Source organism: Sinocyclocheilus anshuiensis, unplaced genomic scaffold (assembly GCF_001515605.1).
Source record: "Sinocyclocheilus anshuiensis isolate Anshui unplaced genomic scaffold, SAMN03320099.WGS_v1.1 scaffold358, whole genome shotgun sequence".
NCBI classification, from domain to species: Eukaryota; Metazoa; Chordata; class Actinopteri; order Cypriniformes; family Cyprinidae; genus Sinocyclocheilus; species Sinocyclocheilus anshuiensis.
In genome coordinates, this window is record NW_015546036.1 from 371,783 (window position 1) to 390,602 (window position 18,820).

General features: G+C 40.2%; 1 protein-coding gene across 1 annotated transcript; it reads left to right on the forward strand.

Annotated features, from left to right (window-relative positions):
* Positions 1-1,002: 1,002 nt before the first annotated feature.
* Positions 1,003-14,908, forward strand: LOC107698851 (Golgi membrane protein 1-like). The gene is made up of 10 exons (XM_016499980.1): positions 1,003-1,164; positions 2,955-3,124; positions 3,212-3,391; positions 5,899-5,953; positions 6,043-6,145; positions 6,235-6,340; positions 6,448-6,628; positions 13,613-13,729; positions 13,804-13,986; positions 14,194-14,908. Exons 2-10 carry the CDS (start codon positions 2,993-2,995, stop codon positions 14,307-14,309), a joined length of 1,173 nt encoding a protein of 390 aa, XP_016355466.1. The 5' UTR covers positions 1,003-1,164; positions 2,955-2,992; the 3' UTR covers positions 14,310-14,908.
* The last annotated feature ends 3,912 nt before the right edge of the window (positions 14,909-18,820 follow it).

Consider the following 18,820-nt stretch of genomic DNA (forward strand, 5'->3'; position numbering starts at 1 on the left):
CTATCTTTCATGTTACACATTAGGTTGGACACGGAAGGAACTGAGGGCTGTGTCTCATTAACTGGTTTACTGGGTCACTAAGTTTGGAGTCAAAAGTCCAAATACACAAATTCCTGCTTTCTGTCTTCAACACAAATATCATGTAGTCATTTTAACTGAAAGGATGAACTTCATAAATGTTAGTTTGGAGCTGTTATAACCAGTGTTGGGGAAAGTTACTTTTAAAAGTAATGCATTACAATATTGCGTTACTCCATAAAAAAGTAACTAATTACGTTACTTAGAAAAAGTAATCTGATTACGTAACTTGCGTTACTTGTAATATATAACCCCCAACACTGGTTATAACGTATTTCAAATATTTACCTATTTTACAAATTAATGCTGTTTTATTTTGACTTTTACGTTGTGAGAACCCATAACATGGACATGTTAAATTAACGAAATATGGCTGATGGAATGTCAAATATCTTTTTAGTAAGCCCATATTTAAGTTGTACAATTTAAAGGGGTCATATGATGCTGCTAAAAAGAACATTATTTTGTGTATTTGGTGTAATGAAATGTGTTTATCGAGAATAAAAGTTACGCCTTCTTTCTTTGCGTGAACATTTGGGCGGCGTTATGCAAATATTTCCACATCGTGACGTAGATATGTGGGGGCGTGTTAGAACGAGCCGTTTTAGGTAGGTGTGGCTGACTCTTAACTTTTATAACGAATATCTCTTTGGATTTGAGACTTTAGTCTTTGCAGCTTTACAGATCTTCTTTATGCACCAAGAGCTTGTAACACTCCAAAGAGAAAGGAAAAATTGAAATTGCATCATATGACCCCTTTAACAAAATGTTATATTTATGAGATATGTCTGCCACCACTTGCATATTTAAAATGCGAATGGTAAAAAGTCACAATAACATGTATTAGTTTCATGAGGACAAGGGGGGGGGAAGTGTCTATTCACCTGTAGTACCTCAAAAACAGCTTTAGGCGATGAATCCAGCGTTCCCTTTGAACAATAGTAAATCCCAACGAGGTGCGCATGCGCGTTGCGGTTCAATGCGAAAACTGCGGTTTATTGCGATTTCATCCAGGAAAGACTGTCGAATATCGGTATGTCCATGCTTCATCTCTTTTCCTGACGAGACCTGCTACATTTAACGCCGGTAAGAACAATTTGACACTATTACTAATATATAACATGTATCTGCTATAAAGAGAAAAAGTGTGTTGATGATAATAGTAACGTTAGCTGTATTAGCATGCATGCTACCAAAACAAAAGCAGTTTCATACTAAATTGATTTAGATTTTAAATGGGTTTACACCATGTTACTTCATTGTATTATTATAATATTTCATTGTATTATTATATTTTCTCACTCCTTTTGATCGTTCGCACAGTATATATATTTTTTCCATCTGAAAGGCACAGTAGCAGTACAGTAGTAACGTGTTGCCTCGTTAAAATCTCTAACATTATTAATAACACAGTCAGTGTTACTACATCACACTGATATGATTTACATAAAATCCTCCGTTTGATCCTGCATTACATCCTGTGCACAAGCACACTCGCTGATCTCGAGTATATGTTTAGTGGTGATGCCAATAAAAAGTGCAGACAGAGTAAATTAAGGTGCTTTGGTAAGTATGTATGTGTGTCAAAGACGAAAGAAGACTTTATTCAGAGGCTCAAACTGAGCAAAATATGCAATTTTGTGCAGTTGCTAATAATTAAATGGGCAAGATGAAAATTAAATGTAAATTGTAATATAAGTCAATGAGATCTTTATAGCAGTATGGTAGACTACATAATTGCATTTTAATATAATTTGTCATTCTGTATCTCCCAAATAATGTCTTAGCTTTGATCATAAAACTAAGTATTTAAATATCATCTTACTATGTAGTTTTTATTGTGGAGGCAAAACATAAAATGCAGTGCAATACAACAAACTTCGTACAACAGGTTTTACCGCAAAGTTTTAATATGATAAAGAAATTATCATGTTGATAATTTAGAGGCTGTAGAAATGTAATACAGTAGGCTTTATAGGGTTAACAATTGCTGCATTTTTGTTGTCAGCCTATGCAAAACAGTTGAGATGTTCATTAATGGTTAAAATGCATTGTCAGCAGAATGCTTCTGCTTCAGTCATTTACACCTGGGGAATATTTATTTGGGAGAAATTACCTTTGCCCACTTCCGTAATGGTGTAAACGTTTATAAAAATAATAATAACAATAATTAAAGAATAACAATATCAGCAACAAACTAATGAGATTAATGAGAAATCTTGCCAGTTGGCTATAAACAAGTGCTGTGATCAAAAATACATTTGCATCATATATTAAAATATTGTTTGCTTAAAAAAATAAAACTTGTGTTGATGTTGAAGCGCACTTTTAACATGAAATCACATCTCAACAGTTTGATTGCATTTCCCAAAATATAATAGTCAGTCACCAAACTTGTTTCAGTAAGTGTGATTTGATCTATTCAGAAATTCTCTGAAACAAAATTATGCTCGTCTTTGAAATATGCATGAAAACAATGCTCTGTTATGAGCAGTTTCACTGCTGCTACATCCTGACATGATGCTGATGAAAACTGAATATTCTTGAAAACTGCTTTGAGTTTTATATGCTTAATACAGTGCTGTCTATGTTAGACTCTAGGCTATGAAGACTAACAATGCAATCTAGATAGGCAGCTCACCAGGTTTTAATGCCCAAAAATGCTATCCTTATAGACAGGTATGTTATAATCCCCAAAAATGCAGTTTGACGACTATAATGCCTCATGCACTTGGTTTTGAGACACAGCTTTCTGTTCTCCTCACTTATTTCATTTTATTTTTTACACTTATGTTTCTTTGTTGTTATTTTCTGTATTATGTGGCTATAAATGTGCCTATAAAATACGCTATATAAGTTTGCGCTTTCTATTTCAGAAACCCGTTTTGAGGTGTTTGTGGGACTGTGACCGAGCATGATGGGTGCTCTCGGGAACGGTCGACGTGGCGGTCGCTCTCCGTCTTTGCTGGTGGGGGCTCTCATCGCCTGCGTCCTCCTGCTCGGCTTCAACTACTGGGTCTTGAACTCTAGAAACGTCGAGCTGCAGGTTTGACACTCTGTGTTTAGATGTAGTCTGTGGCAAGTGGTGAAGTGAGTGGCTGATAGCTGTAATTTGCTTTGTGTTGTTCTCCAGAGCAGGATATTGGAGATGGAGGGCCACATGAGGCAGCTGGCTGCAGACAGAGACCGAGAGCAGCAGAGCAAGCTGAAGGCCGAGGAGGAGACGCGCAGACAGAACGAGCAGCTGGAGTTAATGGAGGAAACACACCAGAGACAGCAGGAGAACGCTCTCATCACCTGGAAACACGAAAGAGTATGAAAACACTCATCTTACACTCACTCACAGCAGTTCAGGTGAAAACTCAGAGCTACTGATCGTGCAGTTCTTGGTCGTTATTTAAAAAATGAATATTATAATAAATAAATTATAATAATTATTTTATTATAATAAATAAAAGTCAAACGTTTGGAATAATTAAAATGTTTTAATTATGGCTGTCAGTTTAACTCATTAACTTAATTAATTAATAATGGAAAAAATAACGGGATTAAAATATTTTAACGCAGTTAACGCACTGGCCCCGCCCCCAGACCTGTACGTCATCTTACAGTTCATACTGTTGACAAATATGATGCAGGGCAACAACTCCATAAATGCAGATATGCCCTAAAATTCTAGATTTTGGGGCAAAAAATGCTCCTGTATGAGTTTTTGTCTCATATTTATATTATATGATAAGCGATATCACACGAGCAGCGAGAGCAATATCACGAGTACTGTTTGTCTCGAATGCAAATGTGATTTTATACAACAGTTCATTAAATGTTAATATTGTGTTATTTTTTAAACACAGTCTGTTTTTGCTCCGTTTTGCCAACAAAAATATTACCTATAAAGCCACAGCAGAATTGCTGTGCGTCTCCGAGCAACACAGCGGTGTTTAGTTTCTGAATGAATCCGTGTTTTGAACGAATCGTGTGAATCAATGATTCATAGACCCATTCATAAAGAGAGCCATTTACTGAATTCCTGGCAGTTTGTTTTGATATTATTTTATTTTAGGCCTATATTATAAACCTAATAAATAATTGACCTTGTTTTTTAATGGAGTCTCTTATGCTCATCAGGGATGTATTTATTTGATTGAAAATACAGGAAAAAAAAACAGTAATATTGTGAAACATTATTGCAATTTCTAATAGTGGTTTCCTATTTTAATATACTTGTTGACAAATATGATGCAGGGCAACAACTCCATAAATGCAGATATGCCCTAAAATTCTAGATTTTGGGGCAAAAAATGCTCCTGTATGAGTTTTTGTCTCATATTTATATTATATGATAAGCGATATCACACCAGCAGCGAGAGCAATATCACACGAAATCAATGTTGAAACTTTTGTTGCTGTGTTGCTGCTTAATATTTTTTTTTTGGAACCTGTGATACTTTTTTCTTTGATTAATGAAACGTTTAAAAGAACAGCATTTATTCAAAATAGAAATATTTTCTAAAAATATAAGTCTTTAGTTTACTATCACTTTTTATCCATTTAACACATTCTTGCTGAATAAAAGTATTAATTTCTTTAAAAAAAATAAATAATACTAATTACCGGCCACAAACTTTTGAATAGTAGTGTATATTGTAACAAAATGTATATTTTGAATAAACACTGTTCTTTTTAACTTTTTATTTATCAAAGAATCCTGAAAAAATATCACAGGTCCCAAAAAATATATAAAGCAGCACAACTGTTTCCAACATTGATTATAAATCAGCATATTAGACTGATTTCTGAAGGATCATGTGACACTGAAGACTGGAGTAATGATGCTGAAAATTGCTTTGCTTCATAGGAATAAATTCTATTTTAAAGTATATTAAAATAGAAAACTTTTATTTTAAATTGTAATAATATTTCACAATATTATTGTTTTTACTATATTTGCACATGCAAATACATGCAGCCCTGGTTTCTTTCTTCTGCTGAACACAAAAGAAGATCTTCAAAATATTGTCTTTTATGTTCAACAGAAGAAAGAAATTTAGTTTTTCAATTACACAATTTCTACCTGAGCATAACTACAAAAACGTATGTTCATTATAAAAATGCCTATGGTGTTATGAGTTTTTTTTTTTTTTGCCTATTACACAAAGCCAGTTTCCGTGGTTACCCAGGTAAGTTTCGTTTGAGCGGTGTTCATGACCATAGTAACTTAAGCTACAAGGCTAACCTGTTCTGGAGCTGGTTTTATTCTGGGTAAGAGATCATAAACCAAAACTGGACTAATCAACTGTGAGCAAAGGGACATATATCTGACACAACAATGTGACACTCCCTGTATTTCATAAACCGAATTAAAGCACTTCACAGTGAAAGAATTTTAGAGACAAAGTCATCTATCCTTTGGTGTTAATATTATTGCAAAATTTGCTGTTAACAGATCCTCCTTCATTGTGCTCAAATTGGGACGCTAGATGGTGCTATAGGGTTATGTAACAGAAATGTAATGTGGGCATCACTAGGTAGGTATTGATGGCAAAAAATGCCTAGGTTGACTTGTATGCTCTAATATCTAAAAATGCTCTCTACATAGGCTACCTAGAAAAACTACTATATAGGCAGATATTCTGTTATGCTCAAAAATGCTGTCTACATAGCAGCTCACTAGGTATTGCTGTCTATATAAGCAGGTCTGCTATTATACCCAAATTTGCTCTTTAGGTAGGCTGGTCACTATGTTTTGATGGCCAAAAATGTCATATTGGATATGCTAGGTGTATGTTTTTAGTTCTAAAAGTCTTTTCTCTGTCATAGGAGAATCTGAAGCTCAACATTTCCTCCAGTGCTAATACAGTGCAAGACATGAAGAGTAAGTGTCTACTTCATATTTGTCCTATTGTATGTGCTCTATGATGCATATCATTGTCCTTCACATTACTGTTGATTTTCTGTTTCTAGAACGCATGAAGTCATTAATGGAGGATGTCAATAAAATGCAGAGTGAGCTGAAGTCCTGTCAAAGTAACATGGACACAATCAGTAAGAAAGCCACCAGTGAAATGTAGGTTCATTCTGAATGCTCTAATCTACAATGCAAAAGACATTACATTGATCAGTGTGATAATAGCTGTGTGTGATGGGATTGTGCAGGACTCAGTGTAACAAACAAATTGAGGCCGTGAAAGAGGAATGCGATGCAAAAATCGCAGCTGCCAAACTGGAAAAGCAAAAAACATCTGAAAAAGTTGCTCCACAGGTACAGCTATGCGAAAAAGTGGCCTAAAATGCCTCCTTTATAGTGATTCTTATCTTTCTTGGTGTCTCTTTCCCCCTTTCCACTGACACAATCTCTGGCCTTCACAGAATGCTGATGGTTCCATGCAGAAAGTCTCTGTTTCGAAAGCCAAATTTGATGTTCCTGCTACAAATCATTCAGATAAGAATGCGGCAGAACCTCCAAAAGGCGAACCAGATGTGGATTCACAGTCTATAAAGGATGCTCACATCCAAACCAATGAGTTAGTTGTGGAAAAGGATGAGGAAGGTATGAGTTGCTTGTTTAAGTCTTCTTTGTGGTTTCTAGGTGGTTGGTTGCTGGCTTGAGTCCCTTATTCAGTGCAAGTCAGATCACTCAGAAGAGTAATAGCAAAGCTGTCCTCAAAAAAAAAAGAAAAAACACGATTTTAGATTTTTCATGCTTGATGCACAATGTTATTGATCTTATCTTGAACGATTTATCCATGCATGTTTTTCTTTATTATTATTTCTTTTCTTTTTTTTGACTTTTTAATGTTTAATCAAACTATCATAATGCAGATCTTCTGGTGAAATGGCAGACTTCTCTCTTCTGATAACGTATGCCCAACTTTTCCAGTTATTTTGTCTGCTTAAACCCCATCCCTGCAAGCTTATGTTCATCTGCCTTTTTTTTTCCCAGCGCAATCTTCACACCTCAAAATCCATTTATCATTTAATGCTTAAACCTTTCCATGTTTTCTGATAATCTCTTACACTTGGATGTAAATCATAGTACGGAAGAAAAGATCTGTAGCTACCTCCATTAAATCATGACTTGCAACCTCTGGCTAAAATACAATTGGCGCGCTAGTGGCAGTCGTAATGAATTTGAAATTTGCTCATTTGCTTGGACAGTTGCATACTGTTTTGTCACACAAAATGTAAACATTTTGAGGTAAACCGAGGCTCAAATCTATGGAAGCCCGTTTCCGCCACTGAATAAAAAAGGTGATTGCAACTTTTTATCTCGCAGTTCTGACTTTTTTTCTCAGAATTGCGTGATACAAACTCACAATTCTGACTTTTTTTTTCTCAGAATTGCATTATATAAACTCGCAATTGCGAGTTAAAAAGTAATAACTGCGAGATATAAACTCGCAATTAAGAACATATCATATCAGTCTTTTTTCCCCCCTCAAAATTGGACTTTAACTTGCAATTGCGAGTTTATATCACGCAATTCTGACTTTATAACTCGCAATTGCGTGTTATAAAGTGAGAATTGCGAGAGATAAACTCGCAATTCTGAGAAAAAAAGTCAGAATTGGGAGTTTTTATCTCGCAATCCTGACTTTATATCACTTATAAAGTGATATATATATATATATATATATATATACAGTGGGTACGGAAAGTATTCAGACCCTCTTCAATTTTTCACTCTGTTATATTGCAGCCATTTGCTAAAATCATTTAAGTTAATTTTTTTTCCTCATTAATGTACACACAGCACCCCATATTGACAGAAAAACACAGAATTGTTGACATTTTTGCAGATTTATTAAAAAAGAAAACCTGAAATATCACATGGTCCTAAACATTCACGCAGTGAAACTGCACGGCCATTGGTTCGTGCAGTGCTTATAAAACGAACCAATGGCTCAGCAGCAGAGCTGCATGAGCCTATGGCGACGAAGCCCGCCAAAGCCCGCCAGAATGGGCGGGGCATCTGGCTATATAAGCGGGCGCTCGCCACAGGATTCTCAGATTTCTTCTCCTTCAGCGACGACTACGTCCTCAAGCTGATCCGAAGCCGTTCGCCGTTGACACGCCTCGCAGCTGGAATCGGAACACCTCAGCATGGCTGACCTGCTTCTCCGCCGCTCCAGCGACGCAGCAGTTCCTGTCCGGTTCCCCTGCCGCCATCCGGCGACTCCTAAAAGAGCTTCTATAAGAGCATTGGCGTTGTTGCAAATGCCGTGCCATTATTGCGGTTCGTGCGGGTCCCCCCTGCACGCCGATGACGGCCACACGAAGTGCGTTTCCTGCTTGGGGAAATCCCATGCGGTCAAAGAGCTTCTAAAAGAGCAAATTGGCGTTGTTTCAAATGCCACGCCGTTACTGCGGTTCGTGCGGGTCCCCCCTGCACGCCGATGACGGCCACACGGAGTGCGTTTCCTGCTTGGGGAAATCCCACGCGGAAGCTGCGCTCACGGGAGCTATTTGTTCCCATTGCGAGAGCTTCAGTCTCACCTCTCTCCGCTCACGGATTGCTTTCTTTTCAGAGAGCGACCCCGCCTCCCGCGCCCTCCCGTTTTCTTCCTCCCAGGGACCTGTGAGGAAAAAACAGCGGGGCAAGGGGGTCGAGCGATCGGCTACGAGCGAGCTCACGCCGGCCCAGATCTGCCGCAGAGAGAGTTTTCCCCCGTCCTTTTCGCCCAATCTGATCAGTGTCCCTCTGCTGGTGCGAGCAACCTGATCTCATTCGGGGGAAGTGAGGACGAGCTGCTCGATGACAGCATGTCATTAGCAGCGTCGGATGCAGAGGAGCTGTTGGGCTCGGTAAATGACCCCACCCCCTCGCCATTATCCGCGCCCAGCGCCACCAAAGACGGGACGGATACCGAGCTTCTCCGTATCCTCTCCAAAGCGGTTGAAGAGCTGGGTTTAGAGTGGTCTCCGCCAGAGGAGCCCTCTCGCAGCCGTCTGGATGAATGGTTCCTGCCGGGGCGCCGCTAGGCCCCTCGTCAGCGTGCCTCTACGTTCTTCCTGGAGGTCCACGATGAGCTCACCAGATCGTGGCGCGCTCCATACTCCGCCCGCCTCCGTACTGCCTCTTCATCCGCCCTCACTTCCATCGACGGCGCTGAAGAGAAAGGGTACGATAAGCCACCTCCCCTTGATGAGTCAGTGGCCGTGCATCTCTCGCTGGACGCGCCTACACCTCAGCTGGACAGGCGGCTTTGGCGCTTCATTCTATGGTGGTCCTCCAGGTCTTCCAGGCCAAAATCCTCGCTTCCACAGACGAGTCTGGCCTGGACCCCGCTACTCTTAGGGACCTGAGGAGCGTGACTGACCTGGCTCTACGCGCCACCAAGACCACCGCTCAGGCGATCGGGAGATCAATGGCCAGCCTTGTGGTGCTCGAGCACCATTTATGGTTAACGCTGACGGAGATTAAGGACGCGGATAAGATTCCCTTCCTCGATGCTCCAGTCTCTCCCAAAGGACTTTTCAGCCCAGCGGTCGAAGGATTCGCTGAACGCTTCACGGAGGCACAGAAATCGTCCCAGGCTATGCGACATTTCCTGCCGAAGCACTCCAGCTCCGCTGCTGCCCCAGCTCGCCCTAAATCTGCGCCGACTCAGCAGTCCGCGAAGCCAGCACCTGCCGCCCCCGCTGTTCAGCCCGCTAAAGCGCAGCAGACACGGGGACGCTCTCGCTCGGCCAAACGCTACCCTCTTCCTAAGCGCCAGGGACCCCGACCCAAGATTGCGTTGGACCCGGCGCCTCAGGCATCATCCTGATCTGCGAGACAGGAAGAGGATGGGGTCAGATCTCGCCACGGCCGGACCGCCCCTCAAGCAGCCTCTCTTACACCTCTTAACACCCCGTTCAGCTCCGTGTGCAGAGGGAAATGTGTTTTGTGCAATCAACGGGTCCGTTCATGCGCCCAAGCATTCAACCGCAATGATAGTGGAAAAAATTATAAAACACAAACATTTTCAAAAAGAGAGCAAACTTCCTCTTCCATCACTCGTAAGTGTTCTGCCCTCATGTGGCCAGTCACCCGAGTTAATTCAACCCCTCGTCACGCGGGCCGAGGCCTGGCAGGTCATCCCCGGAGTGTCGAGATGGGTTATGGGGATAATAAAGCGAGGATATTCACTCCAATTCGCTCGAAGACCCCCGCGCTTCAGCGGCGTGGTCCCCACCTCAGTGCAGTGCAGGGACGCTCACGTCCTCTGCTCAGAGGTGATGAATTTGCTGGCAAAAAGAGCCGTAGAAAGGGTTCCTACAGCCCAGAGCGAGTCAGGCCTTTACAGCTGCTACTTCCTCGTCCCCAAAAGAGATGGTGGCCTCCGTCCCATCCTCGATCTCAGACACCTGAATCGCGCCCTCATGAAAAGGTCGTTCAGGATGATTACACTGAAACAGATCCTCGCGCAAATTTGCTCGGGAGAATAGGATGCTGGGCCTCATGGCAGCAGCATCTCCAGTGTTACAGTTGGGTTTGCTGCGTATGCGCCCCCTTCAGCGCTGGTTGAAACCGTGTGTTCCATCCCATGCGTGGCGTCATGGATGCCTACATATCAGGGTGAGTCAGGCCTGTGTATCGGCCCTGAACCCCTGGAAGAACTCCCGCTGGATGGAGCAGGGCAACCCTCACTTCCGAATTGGCAGAGGTGTTGTCATTTCTTCAAGAGCTGCTGGATAAGGGTCGTTCCCCATCCAAGCTCAAAGTCTATGTGGCGGCTATAGCGGCTTCTCATGCCCCTATTTATTAGCCTGCCTGCCTGGAATTCGGGCCTAACGACTCTAAAGTCGTCCTGAAACCAAGGCACGGTTACGTACCTAAAGTGCTCTCCACCCCATTCAGAGTACAGGTCTTTACGCTCTCCGCGCTTCCTCCAACTGAAGAGGACAAAGAGCTATCTTTGCTCTGCCCCGTCAGAGGTTTGAGAATCTATATTGAGCATTCCGCCCCCTATAGGCGATCGGAACAGCTCTTTGTCAGCTTCGGTAACCGCACCAAGGGGCTTCCGGTTACGAAGCAAAGACTCTCTAGATGGATAGTGGACTCCATCTCGCTAGCATACTCTTCCTTGGGCCTCCAATGCCCCATTGGAGTACGGGCTGACATGCGCTGCGTAAACAGATATGACAGGGAGCCCTTGGCCGTACCACGCCCAAGTTCTCTGGCATGGTTCATCTGCTAACTCTCGACCCCTGGGTGTCGAAGTTACGGGAATACTCTGGAACGATTAACCAGGCCGGGTGTGACCTAGTAAGCTCAGCCCGTCTTAGCCTTGGGTTATTGTTGACTTCTCTATGAGCATTGGTTGCTTATGGAAGTTTATACCTTTAGTCGTTCCACTGCATTTGCACGGCGTGATTGTACTGTGTTCCCTTATGCGTCTTAAGCAAGACGCAGTACGAGTGAAGTATCAAAAGGGAACGTACTCGGTTACTAACGTAAACTCGGTTCCCTGAGATACGGGAACGAGTACTGCGTTGCTTGCCGTGCTATGTAGCTGCACGACTCAGTCGTCGCTTCAGTCGAAGTAAACCTGAGAATCCTGTGGCGAGCGCCCGCTTATATAGCCAGATGCCCCGCCCATTTTAGCGGGCTTCGTCGCCATAGGCTCGTGCAGCTCCGCTGCCAAGCCATTGGTTAGTTTTTTAAGCACTGCACGAACCAATGGCCGTGCAGTTTCACTGCGTAAATGTAAGGCTTCAGTTCAGGAGAAAAAAGGCTTTTTCCCATATGCGTCTTAAGCAAGACGCAGTACTCGTTCACGTATCTCAGGGTACGGCGGTTACGTTAGTAACCGAGTACGTTTATATCTCGCAATTCTGACTTTATATCTCGCAATTCTGACTTTATATCTCGCAATTCTGACTTTATAACTTGCAATTGTGAGTTTATATCTCACAATTCTGTGAATAAAAGTCAGAATTGTGAGATAAAAAGTCGCAATTACCTTTTTGATTTTTTATTCAGTGGCAGAAACGGGCTTCCATAGAAATCACATCCAAAAATTCTGCATCTGCAGAGAGTCCGAACTTCACACAGCCTCCCATGCGACTCTCCATTGGAAATAAGTGACTTTGGGTATATAGTCTCTCATTGTAAACAAAACCGTGAAAATGTGGTTTTAGGTTTCCATAATATCACTCTTAATAAATGTGCCCTTTTAACACTGTTCACACCACAACAGTGTTAATTTCGTTGACGAATAATTTTTTTCACCGATGAAACCGAGACGATGACGAACTAAAACTTGTTTTGAATGACAGAAACTATAACAAAAATCTATTGACATTTTCGTCAACGAATAAAAACGAGACGAAAATGTTAGGGAGGGACGATTTGGGAAGAGATTCATTCAGAACGAATCTGCTGCATGGTTCGTAGGTTAGATGCGTACATATGAACCGGCGGGACATAAGCTAAAATACACTTGCTGCACGTCGCATAAAACGATTCAAAAATGTCAATATGTGGGAGTAAGAGAAGAGCAGAAATATGGATAAATCTGACGACGCAAGAGAGAACTCAATTCGATATGGTTTTCAGAGCACAGACACTGAATCAGCGCCTCTCACACAGCACACGATTACTCTCTCGCATCTCATGAACGGAGAAATACACACAAAATTATGTCGAATTGTCTGTTTTGACGAGTATTCACGTAAACACACTCGGTTATGTCTTATGTGAACATAAACAGTTGGGAGAATATTGGACGTGTATCAGTACAGTGCATCTGTGTATCCAGTTTTAAAGGGACAGCAGCCTAATTTAGTTGCTATTGTCTGTGGCATTGATGTTAATCAAGCAACAAAAGAAAGCCCTAAAGACTAATCTAAATGTGTTTATAGAAATAAATGTGTCTGCTTGAAATAATGAAGAATATGGTAAACAAGTTGCTATAAAGAATGCATAATTAGTCTGTTCTTGTTCTTTATGAGAAGTGGTTTTATTTAATTTTAACATAAAGTCATGTCGTGTGTCACCGCAGTTAAATCGGTGTCTATCATGATGAAACCTTAATATCAAACCTAGTGAATTTGGAAACCCATTAGATTTTAGCCGACTAAATTTACTGTAGATTTAGTCGACTAAAATCTTACGATATTTAGTCGACTAAAACTAGACTAAAACTAAAAAAAATATTCAGATGACTAAAATATGACTAAAACTAAATGGCATTTTAGTCAAAAGACTATGACTAAAGCTAAATCAAAATTTGCTGTCAAAATTAACACTGCACCACAACTATTACAGTAAAAACACAAAGGAACAATATTGTTGGAATTACTTTCAGAACCCAATTTTCCAGCTAAAAAAAATGCTAAAAACAATGACAGTCAAGCAGAATCCACCTGACTCGAGCTCTAAAAGCAGCAGACAAGATATCTTAAAGTATGGACGCTATTATAGTTATCGTTATAGATATCACTCTTTGTTTGAACAGGCCTTCAGTCTTGTAACTTTCTTACAAAAAAACTAAATTCTCAATGTACCTTCAGTATGTGTTTTAACAATATTGTCTGCTCCTCTAAGACTCGCCCATCCCCACCTCCAAACCAGCCAATAAGAATGAGACTCTTAACAAACCAGCCAGGGAAGAAGTTCCAGAAGCAGAGGTGGGCGTCAAAGCACTGGCTTCAAGGGATGCAGGTAGAGTAATGGAGAAAATCCACCCATCAAAGCACCACACACACACATTATTAATTTTCTCTGTCTTCATACAGATGCTGTAATGGATGAAGCAGAGATTTTAGACCCAAAGGAAGATGACATGGGGATTGGAGACGAGGAAGAGGAAGATGCCAAAATCGAGGACAGGAAAGAGGAAGACGAAGCAATTGATAAAGAAGATGTCATTATGTACGACAATGAGGGCGAGATAGAAAAACAGCTCTCCAGGATTAAAGGTGCTCTTCAGTATCATGCAGAAATATTCATGATATAATGTAATTAAACTACTGTTTATTTATTTTACAAACTGAGGGCTGACTTTCTCATTTATTTTCTGTGTAATTGAAAGCATGTCCCAGAATGCTGTTTAATCTGCATTATTGTATGTCATAAGCACTTTTGTCCTATGCAATCAAATTACAAAGGATTTTCTGCTTTTACAGATGAAAATCAAGGTGCTGGTCAAGATCTAGAGGATGATGTGGCAAATTATAACGGTGATGATGACAACCAACCGGAGTCTGAGGATGGGAAGCAGGCAGAGCTTGCAGAGATATAGTTCCTGATCACATGATGAGCCTGCTGACAGCAGCCATCCCTCCAGCTAAAGACTGTCACAGACTCTCATTAGTGACTGTTCTGAATCTCTCAACGGTTGGAGAGGACACCTGCTGTAAAGACTGATTTGTGCTGGGTGAATACTGCACTACTGTGTAATGAAGGATATGAGTTAAAATCTCATCCGTCTTACCAGGACAGGCATGGTGAAAACGTTCTTCTTCTAGTACTGATTTTAGGTTAAACTTGAATGTAACTACTACTCTTCTGACATCGAGCCTTTAAATGAATGCATCTTGGTGAATTTTCCCTCTTAAATAAGAACAACAGCAACAGCTGTTTTGTTACAAAAGCTACTTTATCTTGTCTTCACGGTTTATGTTCTGTTTTGATGTCTAAACATTTTAGCTGCTGAAAAATGCATAGGAATATTAGATGTTTAGACTGAAAAAACACGTATCACTCATTTAACAGTGCAATCCAGTCTTTTATTTGCTGTAAAAAGTTACTTTTATGTTAATGTAAAGAATTGCATTTTAATTTCTTTTTAACATTTAATGTTGGGAACTGGAATTTTTTTTGTTTTTTTGTAAGAAAAATGGGTTTCTTACTGAATTTCTGATCTCGTAATAAATATTTCAGATGCACTTCTGCCTACAGTGTGCATTTAATGGGTTAATAATATAATATAATATAATAGCCTACCTCCATAAATTCCATTGAAGGTTGGACTTTGTTCAGCAAAATGAACCAAGTCTTGATTCAGTTGGAGCGTTATTTTTCAATAGTTGAGTTGTTTGAAACTACACATACGCAATCTTTGAACATATTCTAAATTGCAGCCAAAAGATATTCTATATGACCGATTTGATAACTGACTGAAACATGTCTGATTAGTTCACCTCCTGAGTGACACATCAGTAGGCAACTTGACAGCATACACCCGGGAAAAGATGCAGGTAATAGAAAATATTTCATTTCAGTCATGTTTAAATGAGAAATGGTATTAATCTATCCAGTTGTTCCGTGTTGTTTATTATAGCTACGTTTATTTTTAATAAAGATTTCATACTAAACATATGAAACAATAATGGCGAACTTTGCAAAGAGTCCACTTCCAGAGAACAGATGTATTAGGCTACAACATAATGTAGTTCTAGGAACTAGACAGATATAGTTACATGTCTTTTTTATTTTTATTTTTTAGAAATGCCATGTAGCCAGTGTTTCGTATGCGTTTGGCCAACCAGCTTACATTTACGTCACTGATAGTTCCTATAGAACTGTTTTAGACCCTACTCTGAAGTAGGAGCTAAATTAGTTCCTCCAAATGGAGTTCCTGGAACTAAAACTGTTCCTAGTTCCTGTGGTGCGAAAACGCCAAAAAGCGAGTACTTCCACCAATAGTTCTAGGAATTTTGAAAAGGTTCCTCCGGTACGAAAGCCCATATTAAGAGGGTGATCCTTTTTTGGAAACATTAAAAACACATTTCCTTGTAGATCTTTTCCTACTGTTCTGTATAGCAGTTTTGAGGTGCAACTGTCTCAAATACTGCTAGCAAACCCTGTAACTATTGCTTTGACATATCATCCTCCCAAACAAGACATGGTATTCAGTGCCGATCCTAGACTTCTGGGGGCCCTACGCAAAGTGGTATAAACGAATGAATGAAACGCATTTGTCCGTGTTTCACTCCGTCTCGAATCGCGCTCGCGGAAAGCGCTTGAGAAACAGTGTCTCTTCCGCGGCTCGGTACGCTTTCAACTCGTTTTTTAGTCTCGAGCAAGACTACGACATTCACATTACATGATTTGACTGATTTTTACGTAGAAAGGGCGACAGCGCACCGCATTAAAAGAAATGATCATTTATGTTTTCATAACCGCTGGCCAAATTCAAAAATGAAACTAAAATTAAATCATCTTTGAGAGCAAGGGGGCCCCCTGGTGTTTCGGGGGCCCTACGCAGCTTACGTATTTTGCGTATAGGGAGGATCGGCTCTGATGGTACTTCTTAACAGATTTGCTGCATTTGTGGGGGATCTTGTTACTGCTCATGATAAAATATTGCTTTTGGGTTATTTTAATATTCATGTCTGTTGTGCATCCAAAACCTTATCCATGAAGTTTTTCAATCTTATTGAGTCATTTGACTTTGTTCAGTGGGTCCCAGGTGAAAAAAAAGTACACTCCCATAATGTACTCAAAGTGCTCTATTTTCGTGCACTAATTTTGTACTTAATATACTAAAAATTTTTCTTTAGTACTTAAGATAAACTTGCGATCATCTAAGTGTACTCAACTGTGCTATTTTTGGACACCATGAATATAAACTAAAATGTGCTTTTAACGTACTCTCTTTGTATTTAAATTTATTTAGTCACCATTTCTAGTACACTTGAGTGTAGTAGTGTATGAAAGATGGGTTCAAGTGTACTACAAGTGGTAACTAAATGCACTTTTAAATACAGAGATAGTACTTTAAAAGTGCATTTTAGTTCATATTCATGGTGTCCCAAAATAGCACAGTTGAGTACACTTAGATACTAAAGAATCATTTTTACTATATTAAGTACAAAATTAGTGCGTGAAAATGGAGCACTTTAATTATATCTGTCACGAATCCAGTCCGTGGCCTTCCGGCCGATTGCCACCAGAGGTCGCTCTCCCATTACATTGACTCTCACACCACACAGACTGTTACACATCACCCTGGACTGCATTTCCCATCATCCATTGCACTGATTACACACACACACACACACAGCTGCATCCAATGAGGCACGCTTCCACGACTTCCTCTCTCTCACTGCCGAGTACTGTTTAGCGTATATCACTCTTCTAGCGATTAGCTACATTACGGAGCCATTCCAAGTTTCCGTTTCTAGTTCTAGTCTAAGTCTAGTCATTTCGTGTTGCCTTGTTGTCTCTTTCCTGATCTTCTGCTTGTGTATCTTGGATTAACCCTTTGCCTGCTGTTTCGGACTGTGTTTGCACCTTGCCTGGACTATTGCTTGTGTTATTGGATAACCCCTCATGTCAAGCCCTCTGGATATTGTTCGCCGATCGTAGACCCACGCTTGGCCTAGGAATACTCTTTGTCTTGCCTGAAATGTACCTGTTTGCCACTGTTTAACCCATGCCTCTTATAGCCTGCAAATGGATCCGCACGTCTCTCGTCTCGTCGCCTCCGTTACAATATCACTTTTTTTCACCGAGGGTATCTGGCTTAACGCATCTACAGGGCCATACTCTGGACTTGATTTTAACTCATGGACTATCTGTATTTGATATTACAATTTGTAATGCAGCCTTCTCTGATCACATGCCTGTATTTTTTTTTTTCTGTACAACACCTTGGTCAAACTCTAAGAAATTAGCCCATGGTGTGCATGTCTTTTACTTTCACCAGACGCTCCTGTAAAAAGTTAATTGCAGTATGTCATGAGGTATGGGATTCCTAAGAAATTAAATCTATTCTACACAACTTGGATACTGATGAACATCTCCGTTATTTCAAGTCTATTTGTGCCCCCATTCTGAATAGCATTGCACCAATGAAGCTTAGAAATCATACGTCATGCCAGACAGTTCTCGCACATTCTTTCAGACAGGCTTGAAGACAAGCTGACCGCAAGTGGAAAAAGGATAAACTGCAGTTTTCATGAGATTATGAAGAATTCTCCTACTATGTTCCAAAGGGCAGCTAAGACTGCTAAATGCAAATAATTTTCTGATCTGATCACTTAAAATCATCACAAACCTTGTGTCCTTTTTTTCACCATTGACTCTGTACTAAATCCTCCTGTTTAAACGTTTCTCCGAGCATTCTGTTTCCCTTTGTTGAGGGAAAGTTATGGAAAGTCTTTGAAAGTTTGGGAAAGTTTTTCACAAATAAGGTCATGGCTCTTAGATCTCAGAGGTTTCATACTGGTTATACTCTGTCTGATGCTTCTTTATAGTCCTCCACGTGGTCTGTGTTTGAACCACTCAACTTGTGCTCCTGTAAGGAAATTGTGGATCATCTTAAGCTTACATAATGCCATGGAACACATGAACAAGCTAATCAATGTCTTCAAGATCACTAGAAAGCACTAGAAAGGTGTTTGATTAGGGTTTGAGCTAAACTCTGCAGGACAGTGGCTCTCCAGGACTCTCTCTGACCAAAAAAGTGGACAAAAGTGTTTTACAATATGAAATCCATTTTATTTTTTTTCCAAATTCCGTTTTAATTTGTATGGATTCTATTTTTTCATTTAAATTTTTCTAGACTCTTTTTAATGGTTGAATTACATTTTAATAATCAAAAGCATTTCTTAATTGAAATCCTGAAACTAACAATATTAAACAGCAATTTATTAAAAGTTTAACAAAAATTAAATTAAGGCCCTATTCATTTTTTCCTCAGTTTTATTTTTTACCAAATTCTGTTTTCCATTAATTGTAATGGTTTCATTCAATATTAATAATCAGAAGCATCTCAAATTAATTGATTTTATATTTAAAACTAAA

Coding starts and splice junctions, on each gene's coding strand:
- LOC107698851 (XM_016499980.1), top strand. CDS start 2,993: ATGATGGGTGCTCTCGGGAACGGTCGACGTGGCGGTCGCTCTCCGTCT. Junction 6,629..13,612: donor TGTGGAAAAGGATGAGGAAG/GTATGAGTTGCT, acceptor TGCTCCTCTAAG/ACTCGCCCATCCCCACCTCC. Junction 13,730..13,803: donor ACTGGCTTCAAGGGATGCAG/GTAGAGTAATGG, acceptor GTCTTCATACAG/ATGCTGTAATGGATGAAGCA.